The sequence below is a fragment of the Hippoglossus hippoglossus genome, chromosome 6, assembly GCF_009819705.1.
Source record: "Hippoglossus hippoglossus isolate fHipHip1 chromosome 6, fHipHip1.pri, whole genome shotgun sequence".
Classification (NCBI taxonomy): Eukaryota; Metazoa; Chordata; class Actinopteri; order Pleuronectiformes; family Pleuronectidae; genus Hippoglossus; species Hippoglossus hippoglossus.
In genome coordinates, this window is record NC_047156.1 from 24,284,661 (window position 1) to 24,310,948 (window position 26,288).

General features: G+C 40.3%; 1 protein-coding gene across 2 annotated transcripts in view; it reads right to left on the reverse strand.

Moving 5' to 3' along the window:
- Positions 1–15,619, reverse strand: part of LOC117763600 (chemokine-like protein TAFA-5) — a 52,452-nt gene extending 36,833 nt beyond the window's left edge. Inside the window, exon 1 of one of the 2 annotated variants that reach the window (XM_034588839.1) lies at positions 14,881–15,616. In XM_034588839.1, coding sequence (XP_034444730.1) covers positions 14,881–14,971 — 91 coding nt within the window. In that variant the 5' untranslated portion in view covers positions 14,972–15,616. Of the gene's footprint in view, positions 1–14,880 lie in introns of both variants that reach the window. The other variant, XM_034588838.1, reaches the window with a different exon arrangement.
- Between the last annotated feature and the right edge of the window lie 10,669 nt (positions 15,620–26,288).

A 26,288-nucleotide genomic window follows, 5' to 3' on the forward strand; every position in this document is an offset into this window, starting at 1 on the left:
GTGGCTTTTTCACAAAAAAAAAAAAGCAGCTAATCGGCAATAAGATATATTTGGTTTGCACACACACAACTGTGATGAGACTGTGGTAGAGTGAACAGTGAGAGAACATTACAAACTGTAATGCTAAATTGAAACACACGCCTCATTGGATTTGAGAGCAGTTTCAAGACTCAGCCTCTCTCTCTCTCCCTGTGTGGGAAAGATGTGCTTATTTTGTGTCTTGTGTGTTTGTGTGCTCTGTCCAGGTCTTCATGATGGAGAGGAAGTCACGTTGTCGCTCCGGTCTTATCTTATTATATTTGTCTTACCTGAAGTAGCTTGATGTTCTCCTGAAACTTATTCTGCATTAATGTTTATCTAATGCTGTCATCCTGATACTGTTTTGTTGCTTTATTCTGTACACACAACACCTCCGACCCTGTACAGACCTGGTATTAACATCCTTCCTGGGAGATACAATCACAATTTATATGCAAATAATGTGACTGTTAGTGTTTGTGAAGACAAAATGATGCTGTTTTTACTCAGTCTGACTTTGTGTCTGTTGGCGGGAGTGAGAGAGAGGGAGAGAGAGAAAGCAGAGTCAGGAGGGACTGAATGGATGAATGTGCACAGCTATGAAGACAGTTTTTACCAATTTAATCAATCAGTATGTGTTGATCAGTGCTAATATTGTGGCGGTGATTACAAACAAATCAATGTAGAGACACTGAGAAGTGTAAAAATAGATTTGAGTCATTGTGAAACTGGAGCAGGTCAGAGGACGCCAGCTGAGTAGGCGGTCCTTCATATGTGACCCAGGATGGACTCACATTTCGACAGCAAAAAGAATGTGAGCACATGCGTCCCAGGCCACCTCTGAATGTGGTCTGAGTGATCAGACCTCAGACTGCAATCAGGCTGCATTTGGGTGTGTTGATACCTGAAGTTACTGCTGACCACACGTGATCAGATCCCTCAGTAAGGATGTTAATACCAAATTCGAACAGGGTCTCTGTTGCTCTTTCTGAGGAGTTTTCAGCTTTTATCCCTTTTTTTTGTTATCTGAATTGAGCATCTCGGGACAGAGGTGTCGGGTGCTCTATAGTCGGTAAACCCCCTGAGGCAAATTTGTAACCTGTGATGTTGGACTAAGGCTTTAAGAGCTTTAAGCAAAATGATTCACTCAAAAAGAAAAACCTAAGTAGTTATTTTTTTTAATCTAGATTTAAAAGATTGAAGTTTCTTTCTAAAAACACAGCTCAGATCTTAGTGTTGCAGTTTTGAAGAAGCTCATAATTGCGTGTGACAGGCTGCATTAACACGACTGCTGCGTTCTGTCTGATCCCCGTGGAAACCCACCCCATTAGCCTTACAGCTACACACAAGTGAATAATAATCCATCTCATCTCTGTCATTGCACCGCTGTGATGAGGCTAATCACCTCCTGCTCTTCCCCTTTGTGTCTGTGAGCTCTGTGGAAGTAGCAGTCCACTTCATATCTAAAGGGTCAAAGGTCACAGTGGAAGGTGCTGAAGCCTGGACAGCCAGCGACATGCAGAGGGGAGGACATTTGAACCCTCGTCCCTTGGAGTGTTGTACTATCTGACACAAAGGTCAGGGGATGGAAGCTGTGCACACACACACACACACACACACACACACACACACACACACACACACACACACACAGAGAACCACAGAGGAGTGAGACTGACTTCACAGGGATGAATTATATTACAAGAAAAATGAAGTCATTGGCTGAATGTACAGATAGTGAGCTTTCAATTCAAAAGAATATATTCACTCCTGCTCTTCGAACATCAGGAATTGGGAAGTCACATGCTTAGTCTGTCATGCTTGCCTATTATACAATCTAAATCTTTTTTTATCTGACATTTTTTAACATTTCACCAACTTTTTCAATATGCTAGGTTATTAAAACATTGCTAAGATAGCTTTAGGCCTTGCTAACACAACTTTAAATGGATATTTTCCTCTCTGTCCAGACCAAATAGTGTGCAGATTAGTTTTGGCGTGTCACTTTCTGGTGGCCTTCACACTGATGTCAGTGTAAAGGTAGATTAAAGCTCAAATCAACATAAGGTGTCAGAGCAGCGGTGAAACAGCGGCTGTCTTTTTGTTTTTTTAAACATCACAGGCCCACTTTTCTACGTCAGTGATCCTGAAGTCTCTGAGCTGCTGAGATCAGAGCTGTTGCTGCAGGAATAGCCCCGGAGCTTTCTGCAGTAATCAGGATCCAGCCTGCATGTAGATGATACAAGAGACGCCACTCGCTACCAGGTATCCCATGGTAACCACAGAGGGCGACGGCAGGTTTCTGTTTGCTTGTTAGCTGCAGCTCATCGCCGGCCCTGTGTAATTCTCCATCTGCAACAGCACAGTAGGATGAAAACGCCTCTGTCTCTCGTTGGTGTAAGTCTGAGCAGAGCATGCTGGGAGAAGACGGCCGTGCAGTATGTGAGCTGTAAACATGACTGAAGTAAAGAATCCACGGTGCAGCAGGTCTGTTCTGTAGCTGCATGTGATAAACTTCAACCGCTGAGAGCAGAGAAGTGGAATATGAATTTCTCTTATTTACAGAGTCAAAGATGGAGCGTGTACTTTTTATTAACTGAGAGACAACGCAGATCCCGAAGCAGCTAAACACCGTTTTTTAACACTTAACTGCACTGCATTTTTACCATAGAAAATACATGTGGCAGGTTGACAGGCTGATGATGTTAGAATCATATAGAGTATTTATATTTTTTCATTTAATTTATTAATTTTAATTTTTACAAGGACAATGTACGATCAAAAGAAAGTTATCTAGCTGCTAATTTGCAACTGTTGTCACATGGGCAGTTAAAACAAAATAATAATAATAATAATAGTTATTATTATTATTATTATTATTATTATTATTATTATTATTATTATTATTATTATCGTTAATATTATTATTAAATGAGGCTATACAATACATAACAGTCCAGTAAATACAAAGGTGACACTTTTGTGTTGATTTTAGCCAGAGCTTGAGGCTGGTTGTAAATACTGCAAAGCTTCCTGAGTCTCTACTCCACTACTTAAAATGAGAAAGCGGATTGATTAAATGCAGTTTTCTGAACTGTTGTACCTTATAAATCTTTTAAAAGGAGGTGGTTCAAGAATATGAACAATTTCTAGCAACTGGCAGGCATCTGAGTAAAATAAAAAGTCAAAATCAAAAGTGAGTAAATTATATTTTCCCGAGATGTTGATGTGATGATAGGCCCTTGTTTTTTGTATCTAGTCAAAGTCAAAGTGAACTTTATTGTCATTCAGACCATACAACAAGAAGTGCACAGCAGAACAAAGTGTTTCTCCCAGCTCCATGTGCAAACATAAAAAGGCAAGTGCACTTAACACAACAAAAACAGATATGATAGACAGCATAGACAGACAAAAATACGTAAATAATAAAAAATATACGTATAGACCTAAAGACAAACTGAGTCATAAAAGATGACAAATTGCTAGTATTAGAATTTGTTTATAGAGTCAGTAGACAGGCTTAAGTGTGGTCATACCTGCTTGTGACCAGGTTGTTATGCAGTAGGATGGGTGGGACAAATCTAAGTGTATGACAACACCTCACCAGTTAGGCACATATTCTACAAGAGCTCTTACATTCTTCATTTCATCATTTAAAAAAACATCCCTCCAGATCAATATTGAGAACTTCCTAAAGTCTAAGGGGCTGAGGATGACACCGAATGTACAGTAACGTGGTGCATTTAACTGTCTGTGAGCTGTGCTACATATTCAAAATAAATGTATCATGCAGACGACACAGAGAAATGTTTTGCATTTAGAACCTCTCATTATGAGCATGGAGCTCAATGTTCACTCAGCAGTCAGGGCTGTCGTCTCTCTGCCTTTTATGATCCGTGTCACTGTGTGGAAACGAAGTAAAGTTTGATCCACTTAGCTCCTGCTCGAGGTAGATGTGCTCTGAAGAACAAATCAAACATCCTGTGTGCAGTGGTGCCACATTTGAGTGACAGGAGAGTTGCCCAATTATGTAACTATTATTCAGGAGAGTGGAATCAGTGTAATAAAAATGTATTTTAGATAATGTTACAATAACAAAATATGTTAGGGCCATATTTGAGAAAAAGAAATTCTAAGATTTCCAGAATGAAGACATAGAGTTGTGATATTAAGAGAAAAACCCAGCCTCTGACCTCTGACTCTGACATTTCTGTTCTCACATACAGCCCCTCTGGATAATTTCAGGAGATTATCCAGACTTCAGTGCATGTCTGAAAGAAGCTTTAGTCTTTCACTTTGCTGCCAACAGTCAGATTTAGTTTGAAAAGATGTACAGAGAACTGTAATGCAGTGGATTATTTTCCACCGGCAGGAAAGTATCTATTATCTTCATAAAGAAAAGCCTGAAAGGAAAGTGCATATTTTCATATATATCTGTTGAATTTTTATTATTATTACCATAGTGATTCCTTTCTTCTACAACAGTAATCTTGGTGTAATGACATCTTGCCTGTGGGGATCGATCTCCTCCCGCTGATCTCTGCAGCAGAACTCTTGTTGCGTTCATTTTACTTTGTAATTTGTCGGAATGACTCACAAATTTAACTTTTTGTCCTGAATACGGTGACATTAGCACTAAGGCTCCAAACATCCCGCTCCCATCGCAGCAGAACGATGAAATTACAGCACATTTAGCTTTCTCTGTTCGTGCAGTCACAGCTCCAGTGTCATCTATTCATGAGGGAGAGGATGGTGAAAAAAGATAAACTGACGTCTTGGTTGATATGAGCATTTATTATCGACAATCTTTTTTCAATCCCCTGCTCACTGACAAGTGGAGTCCCCGTGTTTATCCTCAGAGTAAAGACGGGGGAATAATGATGAGTCTGAAATGGGTTTTGACAGGACTCAGCGGCTGTCCGCTGATCACCCGATGACAGTTAATGAGTCTGTTATTGTGCAGCAGGAGATAAATTATGAATCCAACACGAGGTCGGACACAAAGTCTCTGAAACTGTTTGGAGATGTTTTAATACCAGTCAAGGCCGTTTCAGTTGGAAATGTCTAACATGATGACTGAGAGCAGCTGTAAGGCAGGAAACCATAAGAGAGGAACAGAAATGGAAAGATGTTGGGTAGGTCGGTTTGTATGTTGCTGTGTTTTACCGTCTATTTTTAGGTGCATTTTGTTTTACAAATTTAGAGTGGAATTTAATGCTAGGCAGAGGTGGAAAATTGGTGTATTGATAATAATGAAATGAGTAGAAAAAGTGCAATGGAAACAGTTTAAGATGAAAAATGATGCAGGAAATGATGAATGTGACTTATAGAAGAGATGCAGGGACTGTAAAGTTCCCTAAATTAATACATGAAGCAAACATAAACATCACATTGTGTTTTACAGTTTTTTCAATGTTTGAGGTTTGACCAGAGCTCATTGCTCCCTCTACAGTTGCTAAATTGCACCTGACTTTGGAATTAGCAGCACAGACTGTTTATTAACATGACGGTAGGTGATGGAAAGCATTTTGTTAATTGTAGAATTTTTATGAAAAAAAGCGACTACTTTTCCAGATTTGCCAACAGATATTGTTTAAAACTCGTTGCTTTTCATCAGGTGATGACTCTTTTTAGGTGGCTAAACTAGCAAAGCTAGCCATATGGCTAGCAGTGAACATTGACAAAAAACGGCACAAGTATGAACAAATAAATAAATAATAGTGTGTGAAAAAACAGCTATTTCTGTATTTCTACATATATTTCCTTATTTTACTTATAACATTTTTATGGATTGATGTATTCTACATTTCCCTCTTTCTTTATACTTTTATAGTAATTTTTTGTTCGTTATATGCCAGGGGTTTGATATCAAAATGACATTTTCATTTATTAGTATATTTATTTAATGTTATTAGGCTAATACTGTTAATGCTCAGATGTTTTAGGCAGTTTTAGATGTCTAGATTCTTATCCATGTGGGACTGATCAGATGCCTCCTTGATGAAATAACACCTCAAGGAGGCATCTGTTCGGTGACTGATTCATATTTACAGGTTTATTCTGCAGGTCCAAACTTACAGTCAGAATAAGGACTAAGGGCCTGATCGACTAAAGGTTTGTGTGTTTAAAACGTGTGCAAACTTAATTTCCCCTGCAAAAACATGCAAGCTGATCTACTAATGGTGCGCACTGAGGATTGCGTGCAGAATAGCATGTGCTGTCCATTTAGTACGCTTGCCTTAATGAATATGCATTATCGGGCGTTTCTACCCTACTGGCAAAATATTGGGAGGAGTAGATTCAAATACTTTGATTAAGCTAATGCAATGTGATTTACAAAGCCTGAAAATAATTGCGGTGATTGTGACTGCGTCTATATTTAATACGTTTGAAAGGTAGGTGCTAATCGGCACAGCGTTAAGCACAGATGGCTGCAGTTATTGTGATGAGGAGGAGACGGCGGAGAACGATATTTTTCAGAAAGTGAACTGCACCTGCTGCTCAATATTGGTCAGAGGAATCTCTGCCACCGCCCCTCCACCTGTTTTATTTGCCGATGTTTTATTATGAGCTATTTTTTCTTTCGTTCTTCTTCTTATGTCCTGCCATCTTCTCTTAACTTCATCGGTTGTTCTTTTTGTTTTAGACACAGCATTTACTTTCTCGCAGAGACTCTCCCATCTCGCGTTTCTTTGCGTTATATTAGTATTTCTTTGATATAGCTCAACACATGTTTGTTTGCCTCTTCCATTAACACCTCTAATTCCATGGCATTAAATTTGCTTTGCACTTGCGGTCACTCTGCTCTCCGTAATGCTCCATGGCAGCAACGAGTAACACTCATTTAAATACTACTGCCTCTACCATGTTTGCACCTGTTATCATTTACGCAATTATTTGTAGAAGATCACCCGCAAAACGCCCACCAACCAAACGTGCAATCTGTTATAATGCACACGCAATGTATCACTCTTTTTTGGGGATCTTAGTAGATCAGGCCCTTAGTGTTTCATTAGACACAAACAGAACAAGATATTTAAATGTTCATCTTCATGATGTGAATTAAAATTTAAAAAACTAATTACTGCATTACTTGAGCAGCAGTGTCAATGAGAATCAGTACTTGCACATGAGAACTGGTATGTGTATGATGTACTGTTTAGAAGTGCCATATACGACAGCAGCCTATCAACGGTCAACAGTAATGTACCAATAAGAATCATTACATGCCATCAGATTCATGAGCTGGGTGACAGTCAAAACTTGAGCAAACAAAGAGGCAGGTGTTGTGGCAGCACAAGTATAAGTAAGTTTAAATTCTACATGGAAACACGATGTGAGTGAGCCAATCACTGTGCAGAGTTAGTTGGTGGAGGTGAATGGCAGTTGTAACCACAGTCCTGTCTGGTTAAGACAACAGAAGAACTCTGGATAAGGTTAGATCCTGTGTTCATAGTTTAGATTCAATTGAAATTAGCTTGTTTTTCGTCGAAAAATCCCTTACCTTAACCAATGCAGTGAGTCATAACATCATCACACTGCAGCAGTCACTACAAGTACATTGTGCTGCAAGATCAGATCTTTTGTTGGTAACCAAATAAGTTGTGTGCGAATATTTGAATGATATGATCTACGTCTACATCTGATACAAAGTTATATGGCTGCTGTTGGATAAATACATTTAGTGATCTGTTAAATGTGTAACTTCGGCCGCTGGGGGTCTCTCTATAACAAAAGACATAGTTTGATGACTCCGTGAAGCAGTGTGGGATCATGGGAGTTGGTGTTTTCACCACCATTGCTGATGGTGCGCAAATCATGTTCATGGATGAGGTAACATATTCAAGTTTTATTCACGTTACGCTGTAAACACCAATGAATAATCGTGCTCCATTACACGTGGCCAATACAAACAATAGAAGGAACAAACAACCGACAGGCCGCCAGGCTAGCAGTGAGTTTTTTCTTTGCCATTTGCCCATGACTTAGTTTTTGTAGCAGAGAAGGAAAAATCCAGGGGTAAAGCAGATATGAAGCAAGTAAAAGGCGACCAAAATGAAAGGTCCCGTTACCTTTAGTAAAACTGGGGATTACTCTTTGGAAAGTGCTCAAGTCAGCAAATTATATAACATAGGTCTCATTGGTATTAGACATTTTGATGAAGAATTGTTACATTTTATACTTTCAAAGATCATGGTTTGGCTTAAAATGAAAATTTGGGAGTTTTCGACTCTCCTGTAGGACAGCGTCAGATATTGTGTTCCTCTGCGGATTTTATGGCTCTATAAAGACTCTGCTCCAGATGGCAACGACTCATCATTACACCCGTGAGAGGGCTTTGTAACTTTTAACAATTCATGATTTTTGGGGCTTTTTTTTGTTTCTCCAAGTTTGTGAGTGTCAGGGTTGATTTTTCCATCACCCAGCAGGGGATCTTGTCTTTGTTGCTGTCGCACATGTGACAGATTTCATTCTTTTACTTTTTTTAAGAGAGAGAAGTTTAAACAATAAGCATCATCAGCGCCACGCAGGGCTGCTCCCCGCTCGCTGTTGTTCCACCTCCTCATGAATTTATTCAAATCCAATTACACCCTCTGCAGCCTTTTGCCACGTTAATTTCTGTTTGTTATTTTTTTCCTTCGGTTTTCTTTTTTTCTCTTTCATTCCGATGCAGTTTGTTCATAACGCCCATGAATATATGCTCTACTTAATGAAGCATTGAGAATTAATTTGGATTTTGAAGGCTCCTTAGGTAAGCATTCTACACTGCAGGCACAACAGTATGTCTGCATAATAGGCCTGTTTCCAGTATCTAAACGAGCTTCCTGAGCGAGCAGAAAGAAGAAAGGAGTCACTCAGCAAACAGATGGAGATGAAGTTACAGTCTGCAGTTTGTGTTCATTAAAGTGTTTCACACTGAGACAACACCTCCTGAAATTCACTCACTCTACTTTTCTTTTAAAGTTTTCCTTCAAATTTCACAGCTGGGATTTTAACTTTATCCCATTAAAGATGTTCACATGAGCAGAAAGATGATGAACCACTTTTGTTGCTTGATAAAGAGAGAACAGGTTGACATACCGATCTTTCACCTTTTTTAAACCTGAAATAATATGAAGAGCCAGTGCAGCGTCAGGAGACATGTGGACAGTCTGAGTCTGTTTGAGCTCTGAATGCTGGATTGTAAGAGTCTCTTGTCTCTGCAGCAAAGATTATTTGAAACATCTGTATGTCAGGGAGAGGGGGGGGGGGGGGGTCACAAGAAGGGGTTGGCAGTACTCCAGTGTCATAGTCGTGTGTGATAGTGCACCATGACTTTGTTTGTGTAATAAACCATAATTAATCAACAGCCTAATCATAAAATATAAGGCATTTTATTTTCTTCAAATGCTCAGTTGTGCTCTGAATACGTCCTTATACAGCAGATTATACAGATGGAGTGTCTGAACCAGACGGGGGACACAGAAGCAGACACAGGGGTGGAAACTCTTCTTCCCCAAAAAGGGGGCATCTCTGTCGGCTTGTTTTTAAATCATCGCAGAAGGAGCATATTACAGTATTACGCATTAGAGTGTGGGTTTCATTTTTTATTCTGAACCTGTCCAAACTCGTGAGAAAACTAACCGAGCCCCACCAGAACGGAAGGCTTTACCAACCCGACCTGTGTCTGCTGCAGTTAATATAAGCTGCGCTAAGTTTGTGTTACCCCCTCACATGGCTCCTGCACAGGTCCCAATGGGCGCTGCTTGCCACACTCTATTAGTTCATGAGTGAGTGGGTGTGTTGAGGTTGTGATCAAGCAACATCATTGGTTGACTTTCCCCATCAACCATTGCTCTTTCAAAATGATCTGGCACAAACAGTTTCTATCATCAGAACCCTTTTGTGACTTTTCAGGTGAAAACCAGCGGGTGGAGGCATTATATTTTGTCTCTTCGTCCCATTCTGGTCAACACGGTATCTCAAGAACAGGTGGAGGGAAAGTCTTCAAATTTGAGACAAACGTTCAGCTGCACACAAGGATGAACTGGTTCGATTTTGGATGTTAAAGGTCAAAGGAGACCGTGACCTCGTGTTTTTGTGAACATGATACGCGATATGGAACGCCCATAGGGAATTTCATTAGAACTGGCATCAATATTCACTTGGACTCATAGATTACCTATAAGAGTTGGAGGTGAAGGTCATTGTTATTGTCGTTGCAAATTTGGCAGAAACACCCTCAAAGATGAACTGATCAGATTTCAGGGGTCAACGGTGTCATGGTGTCCTCATATGAGTCTGGGGAAAAAAAGTATTTGGACTGAAACTGTACTGGTTGGTGGAGGCATACAATTGCAACATGGTATTTGTAGGTTTTTTTAAACATCTAGCGTTTAAACAACATTGTAGCAACAAGACTTTTGGGAAAAATTAGACGAGGATGCCCTGCAAGAGAGAGGCTCGCCTCTAAGGGCCTGATCTACTAAAGGTTTGCGCGTGTAAAAACCTTGTGCAAGCTTGATTTCGACCCCTTAAAAAAACATGCAAGCTGATCTACTAACAGTGCGCACTGAGGATTACGTGTAAAATAACACGCGCTGTCCATTTAGTACGCTTGCCTTAATGAATATGCATTATCGGGCGCTTCAACCCGAGTGCGCAAAATATTGGGAGAAGTAGATGCAAATACTTTCATTTAGCAAACGCATTGTGATTTGCAAAGCCTGAAAAAAATTGCGGGGATTGTGACTGCGTCTATATTTAGTACGTTTGAAAAGTAGGTGCTAATCGGCACAGCGTTACGCACAGATGGCTGCAGTTATTGTGGTGAGGAGGAGACGGCAGGAAGAAGACGGAGAGAACAGCTTTTTTCAGAAAGTGAACTGCACCTGCTTCTTAATATTGGTAGGAGGCATCTCTGCCACCGGCCCCCCACCTGTTTTATTTGCCGAGGTTTTATTATGAGCTATTTTTTCTTTTGTTCTTCTTCTTATGTCCTGCCATCTTCTCTTAACTTCATCGGTTGTTCTTTTTGTTTTAGACACAGCATTTACTTTCTCACAGAAACTCTCCCATGTCACGTTTCTTTGCGTTATATTAGATTTATTTGCTGTAGCTCAACAACATGTTTGTTTGCCTCCTCCACTAACACCTCCAATTCCATGGCGTTAGATTTCCCTTTGCACTTGCGGTCACTCTGCTCTCCCTAATGCTCTATGGCAGAAACCAGTAACACATGCAAAACACTCATTTATATATACTACTGTTTCTACCATGTTTGCACCTGTTATCATTTACACAATTATTTTTAGTAGTTCACCTGCAAAACGCCCCCCCAACCAAACGTGCAATCTGTTATAATGCACACGCAATGTATCACTCTTTATTTGGGATCTTAGTAGATCAGGCCCTCTGATGTGTCTCCATTGAGTGAGAGTCAGAGAGGTGGAGCAGCAGTTTGTTACCCAGATAGAGGCTGTGCACTGCATGACAAAAGTTGCTCACTTACGAATAATACTTACAATAAATATGACTGAGTTAAGAATTTTTATTTACTAAAGTACACAATGTGCTTGAACAAGGAACAATTTTCTAAATATATTCAATGACGTGTGCCAGCTAACAGTAAACAAGGATTGCCTTAAATGTGCACCTTACTGAATCAGGAATTGTGCATGGATGTTGAACATATAATTGGCCCCTCTGTGTAAATTGTGGCCCCTTTATAGCCCCTGGTTTAGGAGAATCCTAGAGCTGCCACTGTACTCCACTGATTCAGTGTCATTTCCAGAAAGTTTAAAAAAGAAAGAAGAAAAGGTGCAGCAGAAGCTAAGATATTCTGACTCCAAAAGTAGGTCAATCTCTCTATTGACATTGGCCTTTAAAGAATAGTTTGCCTTAATTACCTATAAACACCTCATTGCCTGAGAATTTCAAATTCATACTAGAATATACAGCAGGGTTGCAATGCACATTGTTTTCATTCTTGATTAATCTGTTGACTGTTTTCTCGATTCATTGTTTTGTCTATAGAATATCAGAAAGTGAAAAATCCCTGCTATAATTTCCCACAGTCCAAGTGGACGTCCTCAAATGTTTTGTTTTGTCCAAGCAAAAGTCCAAAGATTTTTAGCTTAAAATTATAAGAGTAAAAGAGAAAAGGATAAAAGCTGGGAGCCGGAAAATGTTTAATGTTTAATTCGTTTTCTGTCGGTCAACTAATTGATTAAACGACCAATCGTTGCAGACTATGAATTAAAAAAAAGAAGACGCTCTGAAGCTCAGTGAAACTCAGCTTGTGTGTTAAATTCACCGTCTGTGCTCCAAACTGTTCTCTTCACTTTACATTTACAATTTTCAAGGTTATGAAGGCTGCTGCTTTTCCTGCAGAGCAACTCACTGGGAGACACTCTGCACTTTAGAGAAAGCTCTGATAATGAGCCATCACACAGGATCAGTACCGCTGCTGAGGAGCTAAGCAGAGATTCTGTGATGTTTATTTCATTTCTGGTCTCTTTTATAGCTGAAAACTGTTTTTACATCCATTCTGTTAGCACAGGTCACAGCTAAAAGGAAGCTTTGCTCGTTTCAACAGAGGGAGAACAAACTCTGAAGGCTGAACTCTTCACTAAAAAAAAACAAGGCTTCATGTTAAACAGTCTGTGACGAGATGAGGATCATGCAAACAAACGCACTTATCTCTGCACTTGAGATAGTCACACATTTTCTACTGATTGGTGATAGAGTCATCCAAAATGAAAACTGATAATTAAATACTCAGCAATGACCCAGGGCGTAGGCTTGGTTTGGGAAGTGGGGCGATGCAGAGATCATCTTCAAAAAAGACTGGATATTTATTTCATTTTATCAAATAAGATATCAGAATGTAATTGGCAAGTAAAGAAGAATGTTACTTATTACTTACTGATGCCTATTTTTACTCTTGCTGTTGTAATATTTCAAATGTCCCCATTGTGGGACTAATAAAGGATTATCTTATCTTATCTTATCCTATTAAATGGCATAATACATGTTCATTCATTACAATTTTGTATTAACTCCACCAATGAGCTTATGTTTTCATCTGTGTTTGTTTGTTTGTTTGTTTGTTTGTTTGTTTATTTGTTGTTAGCAGGATTTGGCAAAAAAAGCTCAAACAATTTACATCACATCTGGTGGTGGGGTGGGGGATGACCCAAGGAAGACCCTCTTAAATTTTGACGTGAATCCAGATCAGGGGGTCTATACAAATCATTATTTTGGGGCTTTCTATAATATTGTAAGATAGTTTTTAAATCCAGCTTGTTTGGGACTGATATTTATCTATGTGTGTAATTTGATATAAATATGTGAATGTAGTTAATTTAAATGTGTTGTTTTATAAGGGGACTGTTGGGCCTTGGTAGGGTCTAGGGTCTAAGTTCTCTATAAGCTCTAGTTCTAAATATTATTACTTTCTGGCCAAAAAAAACAAAAAGAGTTTGCAGTGTTTTTGAAGGCCTGAGTTGTGCTTGTTGGTGCAACGTCCAGTCGAAGGGTCAGAAGGTCAGAGACAGTAGCATCCTGAGCCTGAGAGGCAAAATCCAGGGGAGAGGCTCTGCCGACCCTGCTACTTGTAAAACCTGACAGGAGTGGAATTAATTGAAGGCTCATTTCTTGTCTCCTCTGGATTTTAGCAGCTGGACACTTTTTGCAGTGTCCAGAGACATTTTTGAGAAAACTGAAACCTTAAAAGGATTTAAATTCTTCAACTTCTCAGCATGACTGAAAAGTTGTTATTTCAACTTAACATCTTATATGCACATAACTCACTTTCTGAAGTTCAGTCAGAGGCAGACAGCCCCATAGGGAGCGCCAGGTCATTTTGTCCCTCGTCGTGAACTGTCGAAAAGGAATGAGTGGACGGACCTCTTGCTTCCCCTCAACTGGGCATGACTGCTCTCCCTATGAACTGCCGCGCCTGCCAGCCCTAACATTTAGTTTGTTTCATTATGGTTCAATAATTATCCCTTGTTGGTTGGAAAAGTGCAGAGTTATGACCAGAAGCAGTCGCATGATTCGAAATGCCTATAATGGTTCAAATATGTAAAGTTTAACCTCGTTTTTTTTTAATCTGTTGGTCATTTTGGTATTTTGTAATCTAGAGGGAAACGTTTGACCTTTTCAGAACTCATACGCGGTCGATCAGGCGTTTAGTGTGTGAGTTTGTGCCACATTTTAAAATCTAACTGCACGGATTGTGATTTTTAGAACTTATCTCTCCAACTGATTCATGTTGCTGTCAGCACTAAGACACCGGGAATGTCACTTGATTGATAATTGACTTTATCACCTATGTCCCCTTGGAATTTACTGAATAAAAAAATGTATCAGTTCATAAAAAAACATTTAGCCTATTAATCAATGATGGATTTGATAGTTTTTAAATGGTACCGAAATGCATCATTTCACAACCAGAGTTAAAATCTTAGCGACAATTAACTGAATTCTGTGCGTGTGCGTGTGCGTGTGTGTGAAATAAAGAGAGAGAGAGGGGGGCAGAGTCTCAGTGTTTCCTCTCTCTATCATTGTCTCTAATCTTTCTGGATCCTTCCAATAAAAAAACAGCCTATAGCGTCCACTGCCTCTGTTGCCTGATCTGTTCTCCATCTCCCGCCCTTCATCCCCTTTATCACCATGTCGTCCACTGCTGCACGTGCACGCGATGCGCAACACTGTACATTTTTTGTATTTTCTTAATCAAAACAAAACACCGTGTAGGTCCATTCTTTAACATCTGCAAATGTTTCAGAGACCTGTTGAGGCCCTCAGTTTGACCTTCCACACACACACAGAAACACACACACACACACACACACCATCCCAAAGTGTGTGAGCTACCTTCTCGGAGGATGTGGTTGTGGAGCAGCAGCAGGAGCAGGATGCAGACCGCAGCGGCAGTCAGAGCCCAGGCCGGCCGGAGGAGCTGCATGAGGAAGAGCCGAGAGCCGCACCGGCAGCCACAAAGTCCGAGCTGTGATTATCCGGGAGCTGGTGCCTCCTCACGGCGCCACATCCATCTCGATCCCATCCACAGGAGGACGGAGGCGAGACACAGGTGGCATCTCCGGGATACGAAACCACACACGAGCCTGAATTGATAAATCCAGAGTTGAGGAGATTTAAGAAGCACTGAGGGGCTTTTCTTTCTGTCCCCGGACTCTCCGGGTGAAGCAGCCGGGGGGGGGGGGGTCCTCGCCGCGCAACCCGGCGCGTCACGGTGCGCAGCGGCGACCGGCAGCAGCAGCAGCGGGTGATGATGCCCGAGGTGATCCCCTCCACCGCAGCACGTCCATCAAATTATAAAACCTGCTCCAGATAGGAAGTTTCCCACTTTACCGCCCAACTTACAGCTCCCTGCGCCCCGGATCCACCAAGAGTCTCCGTCCGCTCGTCCGCGTAAATCCCACCAGAGTTTGAAGAAGCGACGCCGGGGCCGACTGGAAGTGTTCAGCGGGCATGTTGCACGTTTCTCCCCCGACACACTGGGCAGGTCGTCTCGCGGACCCGCTGCCCGGTGGTGATGGAGTGGAGGAGGAGGAGGAGGAGGAGGAGGAGGAAGAGGAGGAGGAGGAGGAGGAGGAGGAGGAGGAGGAGATACAGCTGCTGCCACTAAAGGTCTGAGGATCCTCTGCGACCTGCTGCTTCCACAGCATCTCTCTCTCTCTCTCTCTCTCTCTCTCTCTCTCTCTCTCTCTCTCTCTCTCTCTCTCTCTCTCTCTCTCTCGCCCTCTCTCTCTCTCGCCCTCTCTCTGACGTCACCGGTTACAATACCGTGTGTCTTGGGGCAAATCCAGTGAGATACACCGGGACCGGCGCGGTGCAACAGGAGCGGAGTACTGTAATGTTGACACGCGAGGGGCACTGCGAGGGGCACCCTGGTCTTTGTGTATGCAGTTTGTAATTCAGGTTCTATGGTGCCACTCTGTAATAAGACACCCTTTATAAAACATTTATGAGATGTATTTATAACTCAGATTTAGTTAAATCAGTTCTAGGACATTAACAAAAGAAAATTGAATGGTCAATAATTATTATTAGTTATGTGAAATATTAAGTTATAACTTAACATTACATGGGTAATCAATATTTGTAACAAGGCTTTTTCCAAATACAAGTGTAAACACCCACTAAATGGAAAACACAACACAACTTGGTTATAGGTTTGAAAAAAGATCATGTTTGGGTTGCGTAGTAAGAACTTTTTAAGGTTAAGGACCTCTGGTGTCTTGTTTCCCGTAATAACCATCAATAAACCATAGGTTGTGGATGAATTAAAACAAACCTTTGCAACTGGTCAAAACAGGTTTTTATTGGCTCCGACTCCGACCTGCAGTAATGGTAACATGAACGTGCTAATTTGGCAGCACAGCGGGGCGAGAGAGTCCCTCAGTTTTAAATGTGTTCTTGATGTCAAACATGATGCTCCAGGAAAAAAAAGTCTCTATTGGCACTGAGAAATGAATCAATCGTCTCTTTTTAGCGGGTTTACCTGCTTTTAGAAAACCTGCATATACCCACTACATTTGGTGTAAAAGGTATTAAACTGCAGTCTCCTGTGTTTTGTCAACCCATTCATCCATCCTAACATCCTCCGCACATGGAGGCTGTTGCTATATGTACTACGTCCCCTACGCCTGTCATAATTACTATGGCCACTAGAGGGTGCCCGACAACCCAATGTTGTCATAGAATGTGATATGCTGCTGCAGATCGCCTGTTAGCTTTATTTTATTTTTTTACATAAGTGCCAACACTTTCTGTAGTAGTGGCTTAAACTTACAGATATTTGTGCTTTCTTTTAAGGTCTGTTCGTGAATCTTATATCTGATCTCAGTATAGTGGTCTGTCCAATAAATGATCTGATATTGCCTGTTGGTTTGCATTCATTCAAACAACTCAGTTCGTAGTGGGGTAAAATGTGTTAATGGTTAAAATCCTGCCAACTGTTCCAGAAATTCTAACTTACATGTTACATCATACAAAATATTTTACAGGCTTATTTTATGGAGTTGCTTCGAAGAAATCAAAGAAACCAGCAGCTTTACGTCACTGTTAGTAATTTGTGCTAATCCAGCCAGCCTCAGATGTAATCTGAACCTGTTCATGTTTTTTCAGGTACAATCCTCATTTATAGGAATGTTGCTGCAAACAGTGTGCTGCTGCTGTTGTTGGAGGAAAATGTAGATCTTCCAGTTGTTGGAGAGTAGCACTAACAGCATGAATTATTTCAGTCATCCACCGGCCAATTACTATTTTTATGTTTTCCCTGAACTCACACGATATTGTGATCCAATATGTTGTGTTCTTTACTTTCTGCTCTAATTACTGTGTTGTTTACCATAAAGAAATAAATTATTCAGAGTTTCTATAGAAACTGAAACTGCAGTGTACGCACTTAATGATACAAATAAAATCATACTTTCCATTTGGTTAAATAACATTTAGACACCCCTTTATTTTACATCTCTGTGTGTATATATATATATATATATTTACACATACATATGTATAAACTTATCAAATATAATGTAATTAATTTGCATTCAATTATGGAGCAACGCCTGCGAGCTAGTTCAGGCAGCCAACTCGAGCTGCGCTGGTCCAATCATGTGACATACATCATGTGACGTACCTCACTCTCCACAACCATCTATAATACACACCCACCTTATCAGGTGGTCTATTTAAGCAGAGAGAAATTTCCCATCATCCCCTTTGCTCGCACTGCTGCTGCAGTATTGCTACCAGTTGCTTCAGCCCCTCCACCACCCCAACATCCACCTGTAGGCTCTGACGGGGGGTTACAAGTATTTGCTCATCACTCCCATCAATCCTGTGTAATCATATGGGGGAGGGATTAAGTCTGAGCCTAGATGCCAACCACTAAACCTGTTGAACTGCTACAATAATCGTTGGAACGTGAGTTGTCTGACTGAAATACATTAATGACCCAAAAAGAAAAGCTGGTCAAAAAAATTTGACAGTAAAACTACTAATAATACTACTTTTATTAATAGTATTAAATTAAAGTGTGTTAATGAAGTGTACAGCATCATGAAGAGAAGCATTTATATTATTTTGTTAAGCCAATTTTACATGTTTGAATAGATATTCATATGTGCTAGAAATCTTTGGTTGTAATAGAAAAATAAATAATAATAGTTGTATTAATAATGATAATGAATTGGAAAAATAAAACCCAGCCATTTAAAACACATCATTTCCTTATTCTTTTTTAGATTGTTAGTCCTCGTAATATATAATGAAACAGATTTCATACCTGTTAAGCTCATCATGGGATGTTCTGTACATTAAGGTGATGATCTGTCTGGAGACAGTTGTTCATTACAACTATCTTTTCTGCAGATGTTCCAGCACGAGCATGTGTCCTCCATGTTGAATGATGGCTGGTTGTCTGTTGATGGAGACGTGTGATGATGATGACAACAGCTCTGCAGTCCCCTGCTCTTCTGTCTGAATGAAATAATCCAGCTGATTGATTGTTCAGCCTCAGAGGCTCCAGGTTGCGCTCAAGCTCTTATCAAAGCTCTCAGCAGCTCTGCGTGTGTCACACAGACTCCATCACAGCTGCCCTTCTGCTCAGATCTGGACCCGTCTCCGTCAGGTCGCGCTCTCTGGGCCTGCGCCGGTGGTGATTATTGCTGATGTTTTCTGCAATCGATTAGATTTCCACAGAGCCTTCACTCAACGGCCGGCGGTGTCGCATAGACGAGTCTGGAGAAAGAGATCAACACAAACACTGTCAGGACTCATTTGGTGTCTATAGCAGCACAGGAAATGAAAACTGTCCATCTGACGGGATGGAAAGTCAGGAGGAGATCGAGACTGTCTGGGCCTCAAATCATCACCTGACAAATAACTGTGACCACAAACTCTGTCAAACTCACAGCCCACTTGGAGGAAGTTGAATCTAGATATCACTTCATCTCTCTTAAAGGGATAGTTCACCCAGAAATGAAAATTCACTCATCATCTACTCACCACTATGTCGATGGAGGGGTGGATGATGTGTTTGAGTTCACAAAACCCTTTAGGAGTATCAGGGGTAAACTTTGTTGCAGCAAAATACAATACAAGTGAAGTCAATGGTGAACTATTCTTCAGATGTAAAAAAACGACAGAAAAAACACAACATGCCTCCATACCGCTCGTGTGGTGTCATCCAAGTGTCCGCAAGCCCTGACATTCATATACGACTTGAAACGGCGTCATTTACACAAGTTTCCACCGGATGTGGCTAAGCTAGCAGACGTTAGTACGCCCGACGGTCTTTGAATGCATCTCGTCGGAAGATATCAGCGAACTTTTAGGCTAAAAACATGGTATAAATGACCTTGTTTCAAGTTCATTTATCGCAGCTTGCGGACACGAGCAGTATGGAGGCTTGTTGTGTTTTTTTCTCAGTTGTTTTTGATAGAACTTCCGAACATAGCATCAGACTACTTATAACTGGTATTTGACTCACTATTTCCTTATTTGATGAACATGGATGAGACCCTTGATACACAAAAATTGACAAATTAGGTTTAATCTGCTAGGTTTATAACCTTAAGAGTGACACGATTTAGCGAGGAAATTATGAGTATAAATGACAGATTGGGAAAAGAAAGATGGACTCAACATCAAGTCATGAGGATCTGGTGCATCTTTCACTTGAAAAATATGGGTACACCGAGGAATTGATGCAGAGAGGAGAACTGTCACTGCCTGGTACCACTGCTACTTCAGGGAGTATTTCAGGATGTCAGTTGACAGTTTGAAGAACTGGGAATTTGCAGCTATCACAAACAACACACATTCTAATTTGTTTGATGTGTACATTTCGAAAATATCTAGCTAATGCAAGCTTTCACATCAGAGACAGAATTTCCTTGAGCAATATTTTGCCTTTTCTTTTTACATGTTAATAACATGCAAATTAATTGCAGGAAAAAAGAGACATCTCAGACATCAAACAAAGTGTGAGAGGAGAAAGTGCTTCATTTAGCTTCACCATCAACACCCAGTAGATGTAAAAGGAAAGTATTTTATCGACTATTAGTAATTAGTAATAGTCATGATAGTCAATGTAAAACATTTTCTGTTAGCCTGTTAATGTTCATTTTGGTCAAAATGTGTCCTCACATCGACAAACAGATCGAACTGGTTTTGGAACATCAGTGAGGTGTAAAATAAGCTCTGTGAAGAATTTGAGATTTTGAGTTTTCTTATTGCCTGATTTCCTGTGCACGGTTCATAAGTGCAATGCTACAGCAGTGAATGCACAACCAAAGATGTTTTCTATTCTATTCTATTATATATTTCTAATGAAAAGTGACAGCAAAACCACCGCAGCTAAACCAATGTGACTGACGCAAGATGTAAATCTGATTCAAACCGTGTGTGAATGGTGAATTACGTTGAACCTCCATAAACTCAACACCATTAACTGTTTCCTTGTTGTTGCTGAGGACAAACTGATAATGAGTTCTCCACCTATTTTTTTTTCTTTCCAAACATGCTGCAGACGTGCATGCAGACAAGTGAGTTGACTGTTTCTGATGAATAATCAAGTGGAAGCCACATTAGAATTCCTCTGGGGTTTTTTTGTGTTTATTTCATGGAAATCAGCTCGATGTGTGCTTCACCATCAAAACTCCTCCAGACTGAGAGTAAACAATGATTTTCAGCAGGCATGAAGGAAGCAGAGGAAACTCTTTACTCAGCATGAAACAAATGCAAATTCACCACAAAAAAAAACTGCACACAATCAACAGCAACGACACAGCTGGTTTTAAATCGAGGAGTGTTTCTCCTGATTCCTGTGCAGGAGAATCTCATTTAACTCCGTATCTGTTTGTTTCTTTGGTGTCTGGCTTTTATTTTGTTTCTCCCGGAGCCAAATTAACTCAGCAGCAGCAGATTTACTCTGACAAATGCTGTTTATTTGGTGATGAGCAGAGAATATGTGGAATGTTGGATCGCACCCAAGACTAATGAGAGGCCTCGTTTTACCAGTCCACAGGAAAACACAAAGACTCACACTCACAAGCGTCTTCTGTGGTCTACAGCGCATGTGTCTCATTTAAAACTATTAAAGCAGACATCTACATCCTGTTATTCATCAGCCTCAGGCGTTTACCTTGCCATTCTGAGCACAGCAGCATCTAGCGTCACCTTCTCATGTAGAGTATCAGATTGTTCGATGTTGCATCTTAATATTGTCACATCAGGTCAAGATAGAGTAAAGTAAAGCCATTGTTGGTAATCCTGGAAAAGCTGGCAAGAGCAGGCTACACGTTGAAAATATGAATTCACTCGCTCTTATCTGCCCTCTCATCAAAGCTATGCCCCCAAAACACATGAACGCTATTTGGTCCTAGCCTTTTTAACTTTAATCTTTCTTTACTTGCGTTGTCTGTCACGGAATCAGGAAATGTGGCTGCACTGTCTCTGCTTCATGGTGTGGTGCACGTGTCGGGCAGGTCAGTTAGTGACAGATGGGTACACCTATCAAGCAATTGAAATTTGTTTGCAATTTAAAATAATTTAGGGAGGTGCTTAAGGAAAGATCAGAAGATAAACAAAATGACTCTGGAAACATAAGCTTCTGGACCAAGCAACGGACCAACATTTTTAGCTTGGTTTTCAGTTGATGTCCTGTATTTAAAGGAATAGTTCACTGAAAAATGAAACTTCACTCATTGTCTACTCACCACTATGCCGATGGTGCTTGGATGACACCAGTATGGAGGCATGTTATGTTGTATTTCTGTTGTGTTATTACGTCTAAAGAAGGATTCACCAGTTACTTAAATTGTATTGGATTCTGCTGCAATAACGTTTACCCCTGAGACTCCAAAAGAGTTTTGTGGACTCAAACACTTCACCCACGCCATCAGCATAGTGGTAAATGAGTGAATTTTCATTTTATACCTTTAAGGAGCATTTCTTCACAACAGTGTGAGTGTACTGGTGAGTATGGGAGTGAAATATGAGTCTCTGACAGCAACAGTCTGATTACACACAGCAGCAATAAAGCTTAAGTATCAGTGATTAAACATGATGGCAGAGCATGACATTTTATTACCATCTGAGTTAGTGAATCACAGCAGAGTGAAAAGTGAAACCGGAGAAAACTCTCAGAGGAAATGATCTGCAGATCAACTATTTAAACCTCTGCTGATTTCACCCACAAAGAAACATGAAACTTACGCCTGTAAACTGCAGCTCAGTCACATGTTTATTTCTAATGTTTTGTCCTACATTCATAATGAGGCAACATCTTTGATCTTTTAGCACAGATTCAATGTCTGTATCTGTTGAATATGTCACAAACATAAATAATTGCAACACCTCTTAATTTCAAAGTAAAATCAGTTTCTCTGGACTGAATCCATTTGTCTTAACAAGGTTTTATTGTTATTGCAGGACCAGAAGATGCACAGCTTCAAAGCATAGAGTCCCGGCATTTAGTTGAGTATATATCTACTTTATTCAAGGAATGCTCCACAGCAGACATGTAACAGAAACACTGTGGCCACTGCTACAATACTAACAAGGACCACCACATGGTGGTTTTGAACTTTTTTAAACAAGAAAAATCTGTTTTTATATTGAAATGATGCACATTGATTTATTCAGCCCATCCAGGCTTTGCTCTCTCCTGCTCTCTTCTATCCTTCTTACACTGACACACACAATGGTAAGACTCAGTAAAAACAATATAACTCGGTCTGTGTGAACAGAAATGACTTACATGTTTAGTTGCACATAAAGCAAGGAAGTGGGATCTGATGGTGGTGACAGGAGACACATTAAGGATGCATTTTAGTACCAGATGTGTACAAACGCACTAGAACTGTCCACTTCTGATCTCTCAGTACAGATGTTTCCAGGTATGAACAGGCCTAGTGTGTATGGAGAACCAGACGCATTTTCAAATGTAGCTAGATGTGGTTAAGTAGTTTTACTATTGTTGTTATACAAATTGGATCCTTTTCTGTAGAGTAACATGAAAAAGAAAGGTCACTGTTGTTTTGATGCAGAATAGGGCTACGTTCAAACTACTATGTTCAACAATGTTTTGAAATGAAAACAAGTGTTTCAGCACTGTATAAGAAATAATCTCTGTTAACACTCCTGAAAACGTATAGGCTATCATAAGCATTCACATGCACTAGTCATGTGTGTGGCGGTGCAAACAGCAGAAGCGGATCGTCTACTCTGTTGTGTTTAGTTGCAGTAACTGAATGAGGATCAGGAGTGGTGAAAAGGCAGATCAGGGATTTCTTGTTGGGATTGTGAGATAAGTCTTCTCGTCCACTGATGTCTGCTTGGATGTGCACAGTCCTTGTTCTGTTTACACTCTCCTCAGTGTGTGCTGCTGGCTGGGTTTGACAATCAGTTCCTGCTCCGCCCACCTCTCACGCCACACACCTCACAAAGTCCAAATAATCCTAACCACTATTCCTTGACCCTACTTGAAAATGTTAAAAGGTCAAGGAAAGATGTGAAGGAAAAGCGAGTTAAGAAAGGACTTGCGTTTTTAAACCAAATATATTTATAATAGAAGACACACATATACTGTACAGTACTCTGTGCTGTGCACCTGGTAAAGTTTCCTATCCAACGCAGAATGACACGTCCTGAGAAAAGGGAACATTTATTCATCAGTTACTCACAGAGGGGGGTAGATTTCTCTGGGGGGACAGGGGGGTCCTGATCCCCCATTCAGAAAGTCGTCCCCCTTGTTGTTACACAAGAACAATGTTAGCCAGCTAGTCATTGTTAGCAAAACAACTTCATATTAACGCATTACGCGGCATTTCACGCATAATAACATCCTAGTAACACATCCACAGACAGTAATTGGACAGTGCTATGTGTACGACAAAAGTAATGACAGAAGTGCTATAAAAATCCACAATCCACAATCAAAATGTTTACTCAGTGAATTTACAGCCGATTTTTAAGCCGTTGGCTTTATTACAAATTTGAGATGTTTATATGTCTTACAGAATGCTTCGTTACATTAAAAATGAAGCCTTTCATACAAAAACATTTGGTCCTTTTTAGATCATAATTTAGTAATATTTATATAATCTACGCTTGCTTAATGGGTATTGCTTTTCTAAAGCTATTCAAATATACTGCTACTGTAAATAACCTGTGAAGAAAAGATCTTTCCAAAAACAAAATGTAAGGACCCCATGATATCAAATGCAAGTCAATAAAGTAATAAAGTGCTTATGGAAATGTTTCACAAATGTGACATCAGGCAAAGGCAACGCAGAGAGAGAAGCTGAGCACAGACAGGCAGGGACAGTTTTTGTTTTCGTCTCTGAGTTATAATGTAAAAGCCCTCTCATATTTAGACTTGTAAAAAGTAAAGAAATTAGTCTTGTTGTTGTGTTGAACTGTGTAGTTATGGAAAACACCTTATTTCTATTGTAGGAGACAGACTGTTCAGGGTCATTGAGAGTAGTGGGAGGGTCAGAGCCACGTGACAGGGGGCCCCCCACATCAAAAAATAAAAATGTGAGGAATATACCTGGAGAAAATAATTATTGTTTCCATTCCACTACTGGGTGAATGAAATTACTTTTATATTTGTATTTAGTTCTGATGATGATCTTGTGAACTATAAGTGCAATCAGCTTGTTGTTCACTAGTCAAATGTGACAGAGAAGAAATCAGGAGCTCAGACAAATGTGAGGATTCACATCAGTTCTAGATCGCGTCACAAGAATAAAACAGCTGTGATTTTTAGATTGACATGGGTGGGTGTAGGTGCAACTAGCAACAGCATTTTCTCCTTTCCTTTCACAAAGGATGGTCCAGTGATTCCTGATAAAGGAGATAAGTTAGGAAGCACTGAAGCTCCTTTCCTAAACATTCAGAGAATTCAAACTGCTCTTATTATGGCGGCCGTTGAAATATTTCCAGATCATTTCATTCAGTTCGGAAGGTTCCTGAGCAAAACGGACTATTCGAATGCGCCCCTTTGACAATGAGCCACTCACCTCCCGCTAAGAAGCCTCCAGTCTGATCACCACCTCCTTGCCTAAACGTCACCTTCCTTTTTGGTATTCAGCTGAACTTTACCAGTCCTGTTCAGAAAACGTTTGTGATTTTTGTATGCCTGCTCTTCACTAACCCAGTCTCATCGTCTTCCCCCAGGATCCCAAGGTTACCTGCTCTGCACAGTCACGCTCAGCCAGCTCCCGTAACCACACTTTTTTTAAGTAAAGCTCATTTTTGTTAAACTGAGTTACTTCTATGATGATTGTGTGTGTTCCAGGGTCAGATTGTGAAACTTAGTAACAGATATAACAGCAGTGTTTAAAATGTGTAGTTTAGTGGAAGGTAACCAGACATGTGTGATTGGAAAATGTGCCCTCTTCTTCTTCGCCAGCTGTTTATCTCAATGCACCAACTCATAATATTCACATAACAGCAGTGGATGGAAAGGCACATTAATTTGCACATTCTTCTGGAAATTGTGCTAGAATTCATGGTGCATTTGAAATATGATTACATAAAAAAAGACGATGCAGAGATTCCAAACTGACAGAACTGCCAGCAGATGTTGTCTGGCTCAATGCATTTTTCAATCTGGATGTTGCCCCACCTTTGTGATTTTTTTTCTCTCTCTGTCCTTCTCTCTGTTTGTTCACTTATACACCTAATACACAGTCATTCAATCATTCTCTGTGTGTATGGATGGCTTAATAACTAATATAACAGCCTTTAAAATAAAACTTTTTATTCTTCTGACCTTTTCTACACAGTTTCGTGTTTGCTGAGAATTTAATGGTGCGTAAAACGATTAATTTCCACTTCTGCCTGAAGTAAAGATGAGTGATGGATTTTTCTAACAAAGCATCTTAAAAACAAGCAGAGAGAATTCAACGACCACATATTACAGCTGTAAAACAACACCGGCACTTAAACAGTGTCTGTGTGAGCACAAGCTCATCGATTGGTTCAGCCAGTAGAGAGAGAGAGAGAGAGAGAGAGAGAGAGAGAGAGAGAGAGAGAGAGAGAGAGAGAGAGATGAGTTTAATGTTGCTATAAAAAGAGGGGGATGCAGTGAATGAGACTGGCCTCAGGTCAGCACTGAGCACATTTCCTCCAAATTCAATCCGAAATTTACATTCTGTGTCTTGTCATTGTTATGCAGAGCACAGAGTTTCTCAAAGGCAAAGTATAAAATATCTGAGTGAACTGAACTTAAGCTCTGT